The 15,419-nt window shown below is 54.7% G+C and overlaps 2 protein-coding genes across 3 annotated transcripts; one reads left to right on the top strand and one right to left on the bottom strand.

Moving 5' to 3' along the window:
• The first annotated feature begins 1,857 nt into the window (after nt 1-1,857).
• Nucleotides 1,858-3,949, top strand: TLX2 (T cell leukemia homeobox 2). The gene is made up of 3 exons (XM_040223902.1): nt 1,858-2,333; nt 2,777-3,014; nt 3,117-3,949. Exons 1-3 carry the CDS (start codon nt 1,934-1,936, stop codon nt 3,331-3,333), a joined length of 855 nt encoding a protein of 284 aa, XP_040079836.1. The 5' UTR covers nt 1,858-1,933; the 3' UTR covers nt 3,334-3,949.
• Nucleotides 3,950-4,821: 872 nt separating this feature from the next.
• LOC120851245 (ATP-dependent RNA helicase DQX1) lies at nt 4,822-15,418 on the bottom strand. 2 transcript variants are annotated; one of them, XM_040223885.1, is made up of 15 exons: nt 15,103-15,418; nt 14,270-15,022; nt 12,502-14,016; nt 11,707-12,407; nt 11,024-11,279; nt 10,604-10,797; nt 9,843-10,227; nt 9,272-9,505; nt 9,081-9,180; nt 8,817-8,975; nt 8,545-8,736; nt 6,725-6,844; nt 6,358-6,548; nt 5,834-6,024; nt 4,822-5,580 (listed from the first exon to the last, which is right to left on the bottom strand). In XM_040223885.1, exons 5-15 carry the CDS (start codon nt 11,258-11,260, stop codon nt 5,424-5,426), a joined length of 2,160 nt encoding a protein of 719 aa, XP_040079819.1. In that variant the 5' UTR covers nt 11,261-11,279; nt 11,707-12,407; nt 12,502-14,016; nt 14,270-15,022; nt 15,103-15,418; the 3' UTR covers nt 4,822-5,423. The 2 variants fall into 2 exon arrangements, with proteins under 2 accessions (XP_040079819.1, XP_040079818.1); XM_040223884.1 differs by lacking the exons at nt 4,822-5,580; nt 5,834-6,024; nt 6,358-6,548; ... (6 more) ...; nt 10,604-10,797; nt 11,024-11,279 and having other exon boundaries at nt 12,232-12,407; nt 12,502-12,620; nt 12,806-12,921; ... (7 more) ...; nt 14,885-15,022; nt 15,103-15,266.
• Between the last annotated feature and the right edge of the window lies 1 nt (nt 15,419).

Genomic DNA, 15,419 nt, shown 5'->3' with positions numbered 1-15,419 from the left:
AGCCTACTCCCTTCTTCCTCTTCCTTATCTTCCTGCCCAGATGCCCAAATATCACTCCTGGTTCCCTCGAGAGAAAAGACCTCTTACCCTGCCCTAGGCTCCAGGCTGCCAGCCCATCTGCTAGGGAGAAAGGAGGGGCAGAGTTTTCCCCAGGAGATCCTGGAGAATCAACTGGAAGATCCATGCTCTCGGGGAGACCCAGCTATTAGACTTAGAAGGCACTTCACCTCACAAGGGTCACTGGCAGTCAGGATCAGAGCACCTGAGTGGGCTGCGGTGGAGGGGCCAAGGACTGCCACAGCAGGGCAGGGTCCTTTGGCCACCAAGTGTCTGAGACAGGCCAAGCTGCTCATCGGGTGCCCACCCTCCGAGGGATGGTAAGAACATCCGCCTCCAGGCGCCCAGTCTCACCGGCTCGGAGGCGCCAGGATTCCCCCCCCAACCCCCGGGGGCCGGGGCGGGCCGGGGAAGGTAATGTAATTCCGACCCAGCTAACCCGATTATGGCGGCCTGCACCGGGCCGGGTGGCGGCAGGGGCGGGTCTAAGGCTCAGGGGCCCGGCAGGCCCGGGGTCCCATCCCGGGGAAGGATGCAGAGTTCACACGCTCCCAGCTCCTGGGTCCGTGGCCAGAGGTCACAAGGTCGCTGAGCGGCTTCGGTCTTTCCCCACCTCCCTTCTCTGACACGCTCCAGGCAGTTTCCTGGGCTTGGGTGGGGTGAAGCAGCTATGCGAAATGAGGCGGTTAGGATCCTCCGAGGACTTCGTAAGGTTCCAAGTGTCGCCTGTGGCGATTTCGTTGGAGGCTGGGCAGGAGTGTGTGAGAATAGACTTCCTGGGCGAAGAGTCGGGGCGCAGAGTCCGCGTTGCTGGTTCCCTGTCGGGGGCAGAACGCCAGCCCCAAGTCCTCACCGACCTAAATTGGCTCGGGTACAACCACCGGTCCGCTTTACAACGATTTACGGAAATCGAAATTCTAAGAAACACTGGACGCCCATTACTGGCGCTCTGGAGAGGAGCTGGGGCCCCTACGGGAGAGGCCCGGAGGAGCACCAGGATCACTGGCCCAGTGATTCCCCGCCCTAGCTCACCGGACACCCTGCCACACCTCCAACTGTCCTCTTCCCCAGCCTCCAACTCGCCGGCGCTGGTCCCCAGCCGCTTCCCATCGCAGCCAGAAAGCCACAACGAAATTTGGTCTTCGAGAGCATTTAGGCGGGGGCCACAACGAATCCGGGAGTCGTCAGGCTGGACCCATCGGGAGGCGAAGAGTGGGGGCTGTGGGAGGCGGCACCTGCAAGGAAGTTGGTGAGGAGAGGAAACCCAGAGGCGGAGGCCAGTGAGGATGGAGTCGCCTTGCGCATCTCGGCTGACTCAGCGCGCAGCGGCCCGAGCTCTGGCCCCTCCCGTGCAAGTTCATAACACACTCGCCACCTTCCCCCCTCCAGCACCCTCACCACTCCCGCCGGCCAGTCTAGCCCGCGCTTGGAGCAAACAGGCGTCTCTTTCCCTTTAACGGGCCCGGCCCCGCCCCTGCCCTACCCCCAGCCCCCACTGCCCACCCAAGACTGATCTGTCAGTCACTGCCCCAGCCCAAGTCGGCCAACCCTCTCCACCCCGGACTCGGGCAGAGGCCCTGGCAGTCCAGCGTCCATCCGCGCTTCAGAGTCAAGAAGGGCGCTGCTGGGGCCCCAGTCGGTCGCGCTCCCCCGGGATGCGAGTCCCTGCGCCGACACCCGGCAGAGGCCGGCAAGGGCTGGGTTACTCCCAGTACATAGGGATGAAGATGTCCTGGGCGTCCCGGCGCCTCTCTGCGGCCAGCCCGGCAGGTCCCTGAAGCCACCGCCCTAAACGCTCCGCTGCTGGGCTCCCACAGCTGTTTGGGGGGCCCTCCCTAACCGCCAAAGCTCCTGAGGTCCTCTTTGACCCGGACCCATGGAGCCGGGGGTGCTGGCCTCGCACAACCTCCCGCACCACGAGCCAATCAGTTTCGGCATCGATCAGATCCTGAGCTGCCCGGAACCCCCCGGGAGCGGCCTAGGCCCGGGTCGCACGGGCCAGGGCCATGGAGAGAGTGCGGCGTTCTCGGGTGGATTTCACGGAGCCTCAAGCTACGGCCCCGCGGCCTCGCTGGCCCCGGTCCCAGGCAGCTCTGGTGTTGGCCCGGGCGGCGTGATCCGCGTCCCGGCGCATCGTCCTTTGCCAGTGCAGCCGCCCGCGGGAGGCGCACCTGCAGTTCCTGGGCCCTCGGGCTTGGGCGGCGCCGGGGGCCTGGCGGGACTCACCTTCCCTTGGATGGACAGCGGCCGCCGCTATGCCAAGGACCGGCTCACGGGTGAGGTTGCCCGATCCCTCCAGTGTCATGCCCCACACTGACCCTGTTTTCTCATCTTTGATCCTTCTGCTCCAACTCAAGGTCCCTTTCATACCCTTCGCCCCTAATCCCAGGGGATCCTCCCTCAACTTGTATCTCTTGGTCCCGCTACTGAGAGGCGCTGGGGAGGTAGCTGCCGTCGATGCCCGCGCTCTCCTCTGCCGTGCACTGTCCGCAGGGTGGGCAGGGTGAAGTTACAGGGGAGGTTTCTCCCTCACCCAAGAGGGAGGGCCATTTCCGAGGCTCCCCCTTTTTTGTGTAGAAGACTCTACTGGTGCGGAGTCGAGGTTGGGGCACTATAGGGACCCGGCGCGGGAGCTCTGCGGCCTCAGCAGCCGCGCTCTCTTCTGTGACACCTCGGGCCGCCGGGAAAACCTAGCCTTGCTCTTTCTTCCTCCCCGTAGCGGCGCTCTCGCCCTTCTCCGGGACGCGCCGTATAGGTCATCCCTACCAAAATCGGACCCCCCCAAAGCGGAAGAAGCCGCGCACATCCTTCTCCCGCTCGCAGGTGCTGGAGCTGGAGCGGCGCTTCCTGCGCCAGAAGTACCTGGCCTCGGCCGAGAGGGCGGCGCTGGCCAAGGCCCTGCGCATGACCGACGCGCAGGTCAAGACGTGGTTCCAGAACCGGCGCACCAAGTGGCGGTGAGGCGCGGGGCGGGTGAAAGACCGGGCTGGGCCAAGTGGCGGTGAGGCGCGGGGCGGGCTGGGGCTGGCCTCGCTGACCCCGCGTCTCCGCCCGCCCAGGCGCCAGACGGCCGAGGAGCGCGAGGCGGAGCGGCACCGCGCGGGCCGACTGCTTCTGCACCTGCAGCAGGACGCGCTGCCTCGGCCGCTGCGGCCGCCGCTGCCCCCGGACCCGCTCTGCCTGCACAATTCGTCGCTCTTCGCGCTGCAGAACCTGCAGCCCTGGGCCGAGGACAACAAGGTGGCTTCCGTGTCCGGGCTTGCTTCAGTGGTGTGAGCGACGCCCGCCCGACCGAGCAAGCGAGCGCTCTTCTGGACCGAGGCGCCTCGTGGAGCCCCGGAGCTGGGGCCTAGGAGCGCATGGCCGCCCACGCCGTGGTTCTGTAGCAGTGGAGCGTGTGAGGAGGAGCTGGTTTTGAGGCTATCGCCAAGGGCTCCTCGGCCACCGTCGGTTCGCAGGCCAACGTCGCGCAATTGCCCCGCGCGCTTAAATGCGATCTTTCCCGCCATTTCCCACACTCGTGTCGCTCGGCGGTTGGAACCGAGGGGCTGAGGGGGCGGGACCTGCAGTTTGATAGCCAATGAGGTGCGGGGAGGAGAGCAGGCTGTCCTATGGCTGCCTTCTTGAGGGACTCCGGATTCTTCCGCGGTTGGGGTGGAACCAGGGTTCTGTCGGGCGCAAGCTGTTCACAGGCCCCGCTGGGATTCGGCAGCTGCAGCCTGCCGGGTCTGTACCAAAAGTGTGAAGGAAAGAAGGAAGGAAGGAAGCCGCCAATGACAGGGGAGTAATGGAGGAGGTGCTAGAGGGCGAGTCTGACTGTGATGGGAACCAGAGGGTTATCCATGCTGGGCATGTCATTCTTCAACTGTAAAATAATCGCTAAGGACTTTGAGCCCCATATTGTCTGTGTGTTTAACCTGCTGACTATGTCCTCCCACTTGCGCCTCCCAAGTGAGTGGTGGGCGAGACACACTTGATGAAAGAAAATCTAAGAACACTAATCAGGCTCTGGTGTCCCTCAGGGACAGAGAGGGAAGCAATGGACAAAGTTAATGGGCCCAGGGGAGTTAGAGTGAGCAGAATCTGGCAAATAATAGGAAGTGATAGGCTTAAAAATAATCAGAGATAATTCCTAGGTTGGAAATGTAAAGGATCAAGAAATCAGTGGTGTTGTGGATGATGAAAGGGAAATTGGGAAGACAAGACCAAGATGAACTCTGCAGGCAAAACTAAATGCTAAACCTAGAGAGAAGGATCCCCTAGAGTAGGAAATGGCAACCACTCCAGTATTCTTGCCTGGATAATTCCACCTGGTTCCTCCACAGAGGCACCTGGTGGGCTAGTCTATGGGGTCACAGAGTCGGACACGACTGAGCGACTGAGCAAGCACACTGGAGAGAATACATTCTGGAAAAATGCCTTTCAGGGGAGGTCAGTTGACATCCACATAGAGGAGGAAATACATGGAATGATAAAAGCAGACAGCATCTCCAAGGGAGGGAACTCTGAGTAGAAAAGCAGAGTTCTAAGGATTAAATGTTTCTATCAATTTCTATAAACATATTTATAATGTGTAAGATGATTGAGGATATCAAAGTTAATAGTCTAAGGAAAGAAAAGAGAAAGGAGTACCCAGCTGGTAAAAGCATGATGTTCCTGAAGTTGCTAGAACTTATGGGTGGGCAGGGGCTGCTGGGAAGCTTGTTGCTGGAAAGTTAAGGATTTGGGTACAGATCCAATAGCCTTGAGGTTTAAGGAGCAAGATTTAAGTTGTATGAGAACAAAAGGGTCAATTGTTTCTTATTCTTATAGCACCCCCATTCTTCCTCCCCTGCAGGCAAGAGCAGTTGATAGAGTGAGGTAAGCTTTAGGCAGGGTCAGAGGCCAACTGTAGTCAAACTACCTGTTTTCCATGTTAGTGACAGCGAGGTCAGTCAGAGCACAAAGGCTCGACCAGAGGTGGGAGCCAGGCAAGAGGATATCACTGTTGAAGTTCACCCTGATTCTTTTATATTGTGTCATCTTTAACTCATAGATACTGTAAATGCTACTGCAGAACTAAACTCAAATTTGGTATCATATAAACAGAACTTTTATAGACCAAAAGGATGGGTTTGGTATAAGTTGGGGGTATAGAGGGCATGTCAATTCCTCTTCAATAAATAGCAGAAAGCTAAGAAATTGGTCCTAGCCTGTATAGACTGGGGCTTAACCAATTTGCTCCACTTCCAGCTCCATTTCTTGGGACTCAGGTTCCAGTATTTACATTTGACCCTTGGGCTTCTGAATCTGGATGGCTGCCTAGGTGCTAGCCTGAGGGAAGATCTCATGTGAAGAGATGAATTCAACTTCACTCCATAGGCAGGTCACTGCAGGAGACAGGCATTTTCAAGTTCTTGGGTGGAGGAAGATTCACTCCTGGTTGAAGAATCTGTCCTTTCTTCCCTCAGCTGGTTCAGGAAGTCTCTGCTCTCACTAGGGGGTAAGTTACTCAGGAAGTATGGAGGAGCCAATTCCACCAGCCTGATAGAGACATTCATAATTAGATGGTTTCCATATCTTCTTTCATAATGCATATTGGAACTTCTTACTACCCCTTCCACAAACCCTGTCTCCTCAAATCATGTTACTACAAACCACAAAACCCTCTCACTCCCCTCCATTCCCGCCCCTGCCACTCCACCCCCCACCCCCACTTAGCTTCTCTAAGTTTCCAGCTGTAATTTTGGCCCCAGGAAGAGGAATGGACAGTGCAGGAGGGGTGTCGGGAACTCACATCTGTGGCTGAATTTCAGAAACAATGGAAAGACAGTTGTCTTTGGCAATGGAGAAGCTGTGGTAAAGCACCCACAGTGGGGGTCTGGAAGGAGCCCTGCGGCTTCTGTAGCAGCAGTATGGGGAGAGCTGGGCCACATGCTTATGGGTTAGAAGCAGGTAATTTCCAGTTCCATCTGTGTCTCGGGCCACCTCATTGAAAGACAAAGATATTGAAGGAGTAAGTGAGAGTGAAATGTCAGTAGAAGAAAGAAAGGGAGGTTGAGAAAGAGTTATCAGCAAGGGTAGTGAGAGTATTAAAAGTAAGGCATACCTCTAGGTATTATAGCCCTACCATACTACCATAATGTATGGCATTTCCATAGCCCCTTGTACCCCAAAACATCAAAGGAAAAGTTTCTCCTGGTTCTGAAGAGTTCTCTGAATGGCCATCTGGGTCCCAGTTTCAGAGGTGGCATACATTAACCTTTGCTCGCTCTACTTTCTGTTCCTTTTATGATCCTTACCCCAACTCTTTCCCCTAACCTTAAGGAAGTATCCTGACACCAGTGCTTTCTGAAGGTCTCTGCGATTCTGCTCAGATCCAAAGGCTGGTTGAGACAAGGGAAGTTCAATCCGTTGCATGAGTTCTAGGAGTTCTCCCCGAAGTTTACGGGCTTGGCACAATGCTGCCCAGTTTAGACCCCGAGCCTGGCACCAAGCCTTGTCTGCTCCACCTAGGAACAGAAAGGGACCAGCTATAGCTAAAGTCCTTGAGACCCCTAAAAGAACCCAACTCTCAGTCAAAGGGCTTCCTTTTCCTGGGACTAGAGATCTGTCAGCTGGCTGCACACCACTTCCTCTGTTTGGAAAATCTGGGATTCTGTAAGAGGATGCAGAGTGGAGCACTCACTCTGTATAAAGGCTTCATACACTTGGATCAGAGAGCTGTGATCACCATCCACGTGTTCTAGCGCTCGACGCAGGGCAGCTTCTTCTGCACAGAGTGGAGGACGAGTAAACCCAGGGGCAGCTGGAGGCAGAAGAGAGGAAGTTCACTGGGGGCATGAGAACAGATAGCAGTACACTGAAAAAGACAGCAATGTCATTCTGGGAACTTTACTCAAAAGACTTCTAGACACTATGCACTTTATTGGACATTGAAGATAAATAAATGAAAAACAGTTTCTGCCCTCAAGGAGCTTAGAGTCTAGTGGGAGAGACCAACACGTAAGACAGGTGTGTGGGCCAATATTTGAAGTTTGAGAATTAGCTGAGTGGAAAAGGGCAGAGTGGGTATTCCAGATGTGGGAATAGCATGTTTGGAGAACTGTGAGCACCTAGGATTATGGATAGAGGGAACAGTATGTGTGGCAGGGTGGCAGGAGATAAAACTGGAGGGAGGTATGGGCAAGGCTGTGCAAGTGAGTTTACATTCTGTTTGGAAGGTAGAGAATAACTGATGAAGAGTTTTTAAGAGAATCCACATGTTTGGAAGAAGTTCACATGACTAATTAGGGGCTATTCAAGGAATCCAGCTGAGCAGCGATGAGGAGTTACATTGGCATTAACTCTGAGTATGGAGTGAAGGTGAAGCTGAAGTCGCTCAGTCGTGTACAACTCTTTGTGACCCCATGGACTGTAGCCCACCAGGCTCCTCCATCCATGGGATTTTCCAGGCAAGAGTACTGGAGTGGGTAGCCATTTCCTTCTCCAGGAGATCTTCCCAACCCAGGGATCGAACCTGGGTCTCCTGAATTGCAGGCAGCCGCTTTACCCTCTAAGCCACCAGGGAAGTCCTTAAGTATGGAGAAGAACAGGTAAATTTTTTTTTTTAATTAGGAGATAAAAATTAAAAAAACAAACCTAGAGAAAGGTTAGTCTAGAATGATGATAGTAGAGCCGCTGAGGTGACGGTATGACTTTTTGGTGGTGGTAGTGAGGGAGCAGATTTAAAAAGGGCTCAGCTCAGCAACAACAGAGGTGCTCGAGTTCAGTTCTGGGTTGAAGTTTTGTGGACCATTCTGATAGGAACGGCCATCAGGAGTCAGATATATAAATCCAAGATTCAGAAGAATGATACTGTAGCATTTCAGACCATGAATGTGAATGAACTTGCTCAGAGAGTTCAGGGAATGAGAAGACAAAAGGAGCAAGGGTAGAACCCTGAGGTTCAACTTACTTTGAGCAAGCAGAGGATGAAGCAGAGGAGGAAGAGCTCAAGTAAGAGATTAAGAGAGTGGCAAGAGAGGTAGGGTGAAAACCACAGGGAGCAGATCACAGAGGCTTAGGGAGGGGGCAGTGTTAAAGTGGTTGCCATTCTCAAGTGTCAAAAGAAAGTCATGAACAGGGCTCAAAAGTGCTTACTGGATTAGGTCTCTAGGAGGCCACTGCTGAGCAGAAGTGTCACCCTTCTGCTGGGGTGGGCCTGAAGCTGGAATGCAGTGGGCGAGGAATACCCTAGATTGAGCAGGATAGAGATTATTCTGAATAATGAAGGGATTACAGGGTTGAGCACGACAGGTACAGTTTTAGTAAAAACAGGTAGGAGAGACTTGTTGTGGGACAAGAATCAATAGAGACAGGAGAGGGGTAAGTGATGAAGCCTAACTCTTTAGGCACAGTGAGGGCTGGGAACTAGAGCAAAGGGGAGGGGGCCAGCTTAAGGAGCACCAGAACACCAGAGGGAGGGCTGAAGTAGTCCTAAGAGCCAGAGAGGCAAGTGATTCATACCAGTGAGCATGGCGGCCAGGGTGAGCATCTCATCCACACAGTCAAACTCACACGAGGCCAGCAGGGCTTTGGCCAGCTCAGGGGCCAGGGGAAATTCTGATAGGATAACTCCCAGGTCTGACAGGTCCCCATCATCATCCAGGGCGGCCAGATAGTCTAAGTCTTCTAGGGCCTGCATCAGTGCTTCTGGAGCTGGAGAGGCAACAAGGCTTACAGGTCAGGGAATCTCAGAACCTGGAGAGCAGCAGGATGTGGGCAGGAAGGGTGCTCACCAGGCCTGTCCAGGAAGTGACACTTCCCTGGCTCTGCAATCTGTCTCCTCTTTAGTAGTAACATCAGGGGGCTCAAATTCTCTGCCCATACTCTGGGCTGGGGCAGGCAGGGAGCTTCTAGTTCTAGGAAGGACTTAGGATACAGGCAGAGGCAGGATCCTGAGGGGAGAAAGATCTGGGAAAGAAGACCACTGTAGATTTCTCAGGGCCTATGGTTCGGTGACTCTTTTCGTGTTTGATCCTACTGAGGGCAAAAGCTCTTACCTGGTGGGATCCCTGCTGCCCGTAGTCGTCTTGCCTCTGCCTGACACTTGCTGACTGGTCTCAACACTTGAGATTCTGCTCGGATCTGAGGACTGTAAACCTGTCACCACCCCCAACCAAGGCCAGGACAGATGAGAGTGGGCTATTTCTATCTTTAGCCCCTGTGTCCCCCTCACTTCTTTTTCACTCACACTTCGAAGTTCCAGTCCTGAGTCAATGACATGTCGGATGGAGGGGAGGGAAAAGGAGAAGTCGGCCAGCCAGTGAGTGACCACAACTTTCCGGGCACCTGGTTCTGTGTCCTCGTACACAGCCTGAACAGCTTGTCCACAGCCTGGGTGAAGGGGCAGCACCTGTGGTGGGGGCCCTTGGTTTTCCAAGGACCCTACCTTCGTGGACAAGGACTCACAGCACAGAGAAATTTCCTGAAGAGAGAGGTGGGGTGTTAGGGTAATTCTCACCTTTGTGGGTCAGAGACCCCTTTGAAAAATTGATGCAAGCTATGGACCTTCACTCTGAAAAAGTGTACATACTCATATAAAGTTGGGGTGTTATAATTTCAGGAACTCACTGAACTGCAAATCTCTATATTGTATGGAATCAAGAAGTTTTTATACCAAAACCCTGGAATTTTTCAAGACCGCAACAGAGAATAAGTACTAGAACTCCAATGTTCCTAACCAGCATTGCTCCCATTCTCCCCAGGACAGGAAGGGGCAGACATTCGACACGAATGCCTCCTTTCGCATGCCGTTTTTTTACCTCCTCACTGGGCAGGTACACTAGCACATCTCCTGGAGCCTCCTTCCGACACAGTTCAAGCACAGCTCGGCAGGCAGCTTCTACTCGGTCAGTAGGGAGAGAGTCCCTGTAGACCGGAGCGGGACAGCTGCCAGTCTCTCTGGGGACACATACAATAGGAGGATTGCCCCAGAAGTCTTGGAGCTTAGGTTCAAGGGTTGGGTCGGTAACTACAACCACTCTGAGGTCCCCTGGAAGGCTTCCCAGCCTGGCATCTCGCAGGAGTCCCTGGAGCAAATCTGAGGCCACTGACCGCTCCTGAGCCTCATCCAGGACCAGCACACCCTGGGCTCCAGTGCCCGGGGTTGAGGCCACCTCCTGCAGAAGGAGCCTGTCCCAGCAGAACCTGTTGACATTGGCAATGGGCAGAGGAGTCAGTGTGGACACCGACCAGCCCCAGAAGTCCAGAGGAGCTTCTCTCCAGGGGGGCCTAGGCTCTTATAGTAAAGGTCAGAAAAAGATCCTGTGACTGAGTTTCCGTGGCCTATTGGTGACACTGTTCATAAGCTGTACTCCAGTTAGGAAAGTCAGACTTTCATGATGAGGGTGAGGTTGAATGTCTGAGGTTGCTGGCTAGGGTTAAATGGCTGAATTCAAAAGTTGCATCATGCATGATTTAAAGGGTGAGCTAAGCTGAGGGAGGGTACGATGAGATGTCGGAGGCTGGGTTTGTTTCTATGGAGTGAGGGGGAGATTTGAGTTGGGCCTGCAAGGGGCCACACCTTAGCAGAGTGTCAGGCCCAGTGCAGTCCTCTTGGGGGATGCTGTATCCAACCTCATGACCCAGGGTCAGGTCCATTTCATCAGCAACTCGCAAGGCCAAGCTCAGGGCTGCTAGAGGATAAGGCTGAGTCACAGTTACCCAGCCCTTCTGGAAACCTCTTGCCAGCACAAACTCTGCACACCACTGTGGGATCTGGGGTAAGTGTAGGAAAGGACAACCCGTCAGCGGGACACAGAACTCCAGTCAAAAGTGCTGGAGGAGCTGTGGCCAGTTTCATCTCTCCTTATTTGAGGAGTCCTCTGGTGCTTCAGTGTCTGTCTCCTTCCGACCACCTCCCCTATTATTCGACACAGCAACCGCCACCCCACTCCCCGCCTTGTCCCAGGAGGAGCCAGTTCCCAACCCCACCCACCCCCACCTGGGTGCTCTTGCCACAACCAGGCTCTCCAGACACCAGTACCACTCCACTGGGGCTACTCTCCAAGTGTTCCAAGAAGATAAAGCGAGCAGCCCAGACAGGCAAGGATCGGCGCTGCTCAAGTAGTTTGTAGTAGCGGGAAGAGAAGGGGAGCCCGTCAAATGGGTTCACAGCCAGTTCAGACTCCTCAGGGTTTGGGCCAGACTCTTCTTCCAACCCGAGAAGCTGAGAGGCCATGGTGACCGTCTAGCAGGACCTACAGAAGGCAGGGCAGTCATCAAGGCCTCGTATTTGGTGACTGACATCTTCCCACCTCAGCCCTGATCCCTAACCTGTACCCTCAGGTGATAATGCACTGGGGTTCATCCTTCCCAGTACTTCTTGTCTGCCGGGAAACAGGGAAGAGTTGAGTCTCCAACTTATTGGGACTTCCCTAGCAGTCCAGTACTTAAGAACCCAACTTCCAATGCAGGGGACGTGGGTTCGATCCTTAGCTGGGGACATAAGATTCTGCATATGGCAGGGCAATAAAGCCCGTGCACCACGACTAAAACCTGACATAGCCAAATAGAAAGAGAGAAAGACCTGGTGGCCTGTGGGAAGGGCCCCCTGGGGAAGAGAGTGAGGAACAGGAGTGGGGTCAGGAATCGGGGAGCAGGGCCACAAGGATCCTGGATTCAAACCTTTGCCTGCCGCTCTGAGACGCGTTGGAATGGCAGCCAGTTCCAGACCCACTCAGCAAGTCACCACAAACCCTGACCTGCTGTGAGGTACAAAGGTCAATTCCGGATCCACCCTGGGGCACAATCCTAGAGGCTTGTTTTGGGGTGGGGCCATGTGCTCCACCTTAATCTAGTTAGGAGCCTATGGAAAATAGGCTCCAGCCACTACACTGAGCATGCGTGAATTCTACAGACTTTGTGTACTGTGCTCATTAGTGAAAGGTATCCTGGGACTTGCAGTTCTGCAGCTGTTTGCTCATACATCTGGGCTGAATTCTGAGGCCAGGGTCCAGTTGCTGCTGGGCATTCAGCTTAGTTATACTTCCTTAATATCACTCATCTCTTGACATGAGGAGCTGAGTGCAGACAGTTCCATTCTGACCAACCCTCCACAAACCCACAAGGAGGCCCTCATTCCTGATCCCGTAACCAAGGGAAAAGGAACCTGCTACAGGGCTTTTGAGACCCAAAGAGGCAACAGAGACCTTGAGTGAAAACCCTGAATTTAATGTGACACTGGGGGGAGCCCCATTCCTCCCCTTAGCACCCACCCATCCGGCCTGTTGTGAGTTGGGTGAGGGCTGCCCCCAGTCTCCGTCCTGCGGCTCTGGGTGCCATCCTGTACTCAATCAGCCTCCTGGGCCTGCCTCTCTGTGAATCGCCTGTGGGACACAAGAAGACATTGTATGGGCTTTGCTGTATTATTCCCTTTCTCCAACCTGCCCTTTCCTACCAGTTGTCCTCTAAACATCTCACCTTCTTGCGTATTCATACAGCGCCTGCTTTCGCTCCTGTAGACTCTCCTGTCGGGCCCAGGAGGACTTGGCAAATGTTAGGGCTGTGGGCTGAGGGGTTGCCGGGCCAGAGCTGGGGAACTGAGGTGATCACAATGTCAGAGGGCTTGCGAAGTCATCATCATTAAACACGCATCGAATGCCTACTTTGCAAGAGAGGTACTGTGCTAGGGTCTCAGGATCAAGAAACAGACGTCAGGACAGGGAATATGCAGACTGCCCCATCCCACCTCAAGTCCTGGACCTGCTCATTTTCTGGGTCTCACCTTGGGAGTGGAGGCTGTGGCAAGGGACTGGGTCCCCTCAGTGATGTCTTCAGGCATGAAAGCTACGGCTCCCTCGAGCAGATTAGTGATGGTCAAGTCTACACAGCCAGTCCTGGCTGCAGAGAAGGGAGGAGTGGACAGCACAGTCTATTCCTCTGCTCACCTTCTCCCTTCATCACCCACTTTCCCTCTCTATGCCTGTCTCCTTGGGTAAAGCTACTCTTTCTCATACCTAGGTCTCTCTGGATGACGCCCAGTGGAACATGGGGTAAAACCTCCTTTACTCTCTGAGCCAGAGTTGCCAGATGCACATCAGGAGAAGGGCCAGGGGAGTGAGGAAAAGAAGACTGGGCTGCAAAAAAGAAATCCGAAATATGGTGAGTAGAAAACTCAAGGAGAGAGGCTGATTAGTACAGGCATAGGGAGGAAGTCAGAACAGGCTGCAAAAGAGCTGAAAAGCTGCATGTCCAGAGACCACACACCTGACTGCGGGTGCAATCTGGGGTGTCTCTGTCGCTTCATGTGCTCTGCTTTGTCTGCTGGAGTGAGTCGTGTCCCTGTCTGGCCCAATTCTTTGGCCACCAGCTAGGGAGAATTGGAGGATTGGAAGTTTCTCAAGTGTTCTCCTCCTTCCCCCTAAAGAAAGAACCCACTTCTACCCTGCCCGTGTCCCCTACCACCTGTTGTACACGGAGGGCAAACTCTTCACTCCCCTCCCCCAGCTGTCGATGAACAGGACGGAGCCACCTGCAAAAAACAATCCAGGTCCACGTTGGGGTCACCCACTCTCCACTCTGATGCCTCTTTTCTTGGAACAGTGGTGGTGACAGTAGGGGAGGTAGTAAATACTTTATATTGCCTCTGTGGTAGAACCTTGACATTAAAAGATCTGCAAATGGACAGGGCAGACAGCTACTTCCTTGACCTTGAGGTGAGTTTCTCCCAGCCACCAAAAAGTGAGGACAGTTAATACCTTACTTGATACACCGTGAAAGGGACGAAAAGTGACCACAGCAGTTCTGAGACCCAGGATGCATCTGACACCGTCTGAGGGGAGGGCATGAGTGAGGTCTAAACCAGGGCCAGGAGTAGGAAACTTCCCCTCCAAACCCAGAGATTCCCTGTGGAACACACTCACCACGGAGACAAGGGGTCTCTGGACTCGGAGGGTAAGAGGCTGTACCACATCCTGGATAGAAAATGGCCAGGAACTAGAAGAGTGAAGAAAGTAAGATGGGATTCTAGCCAATCTAGTCAGCAGCTCATACCTGACTTAAAACAGATACTGTCACACTGTACAAATAGAAAGGTGGGAAATAAACGGATTCAGGGGAAAGAACTAAGAGTGGGCAAAAAGTAAATAAACTAGGAAGGTAGTGGGGAGGGCTGAAGAAGGCTGTGAAAACCCGAAGGCCCCCAAGCCTGATCACTTACAGTTGGAGGCAGATACCTGTGCTCACCCACCTGAAGCGCAGGAGCCCCTCCCGGCCATTGGTGGCCTCTTCCTCGGGAAATAGTAGCAGAGGGGTAGGGGGAAGCCTTGTTGAAGCACAGAATCTCTTGAGTGACTCCACCAACTCGCCCTGACCATCCATCTCCATAAAGCCCCGAGACCAGCACACAAAGCTTGGGGGACTATTGAGTAGAGGCTGGGAACCGGAAGGAGAGAAAGCAAGAAGAAAATAACGCTGTGAAGTGAGAAAAATTGACATATGGGTAGAAAAGCGAGGTCGGGGTAAGGGTCAGTATCTTGTGGTCCCCATGGGAAAGCCGAACACGGAGAGGGGTGCCTTGAGCTGGGCCCCAGGGAGCCACTCCGTGGCACTCTCGGCTTCCTCCCTAACTCACGGTGCTACAGCTGGTGAGCAGGTTGACTATGTTGTGGTCGAAAGGCGTCACGTGGTTGGAAATGAGGACCCTGACACGGTGATCCCGGAGTCCAGAGTCCTCCTGCCGGGCCACGAGCCCCAGCACTGCACACATGGTCCGTACCACGAACCTGCGAACGCGGGCAGTGGTGACTTACCTGGCCTTGGGCCAGGCCCAGCCCCGACCCTCCCCGAGCGCCCGGGTCGGAACCTGCGAAAGACACTGTCTGGTAGCGCGCAGCTGACCAGGAAGACGTGGATCCCAAGAAACAGGCGCAGGACGAGGAGGCAGAACCCGACTGGAGCGTAGAGTAGTAGCGCGAGGAGCAGGAAGCCGTCACCCGGGAGCCTGGGGGCGAGAGGCGGGGTGATTGGGCGCCGAAGGCCAAGTGGACGCGGAAGTCGGTCTCTTCCCGCCGGGGCTCTTACCGGTGCGAATCAAAGAGTCGCTCCGGCCCCGGCGACGAGGGAGGCTCCATTGCCGCTGCTTTAGGGTTGTCTGGCCGATGCCGCCATCTTTGCGCCCCGCCGCAGGGGCTCTTGGGAAGGCGGAGTCTTCGGGCATCCGCCCAGGGTGCCGGGATCTGAAATCCTGAGGCGCCCCGGAAGGGCTAGCGGTCCCATCATGCCTCGCGGACCCGTGGGCCACCTCATAACTCGCGTCCCGCGGGGACCACAATTCCCGGCATTCGCGGGGCGGGGGCGGAGTTGGCCTCCCGGAATCCTGGGTCCCAGCGTGCACTTCT

Source organism: Oryx dammah, unplaced genomic scaffold (genome assembly GCF_014754425.2).
Source record: "Oryx dammah isolate SB20612 unplaced genomic scaffold, SCBI_Odam_1.1 HiC_scaffold_25, whole genome shotgun sequence".
Classification (NCBI taxonomy): Eukaryota; Metazoa; Chordata; class Mammalia; order Artiodactyla; family Bovidae; genus Oryx; species Oryx dammah.
Note: the sequence above shows the minus strand (reverse complement) of the source record. Positions and strands in the feature narration are given on the sequence as shown.

What these genes read in the sequence shown, in the direction of transcription:
- TLX2 (XM_040223902.1), top strand. Translation starts at nt 1,934, where the DNA reads ATGGAGCCGGGGGTGCTGGCCTCGCACAACCTCCCGCACCACGAGCCA. An exon ending in TGCCAAGGACCGGCTCACGG is followed by an intron (nt 2,334 to 2,776) that starts GTGAGGTTGCCC and finishes TCCTCCCCGTAG; the next exon opens with CGGCGCTCTCGCCCTTCTCC. An exon ending in AACCGGCGCACCAAGTGGCG is followed by an intron (nt 3,015 to 3,116) that starts GTGAGGCGCGGG and finishes CCGCCCGCCCAG; the next exon opens with GCGCCAGACGGCCGAGGAGC.
- LOC120851245 (XM_040223885.1), bottom strand. Translation starts at nt 11,260, where the DNA reads ATGGCCTCTCAGCTTCTCGGGTTGGAAGAAGAGTCTGGCCCAAACCCT. An exon ending in TGTACCTGCCCAGTGAGGAG is followed by an intron (nt 9,506 to 9,842) that starts GTAAAAAAACGG and finishes CTCTCTCTTCAG; the next exon opens with GAAATTTCTCTGTGCTGTGA. An exon ending in CAGGACTGGAACTTCGAAGT is followed by an intron (nt 9,181 to 9,271) that starts GTGAGTGAAAAA and finishes GGGTGGTGACAG; the next exon opens with GTTTACAGTCCTCAGATCCG.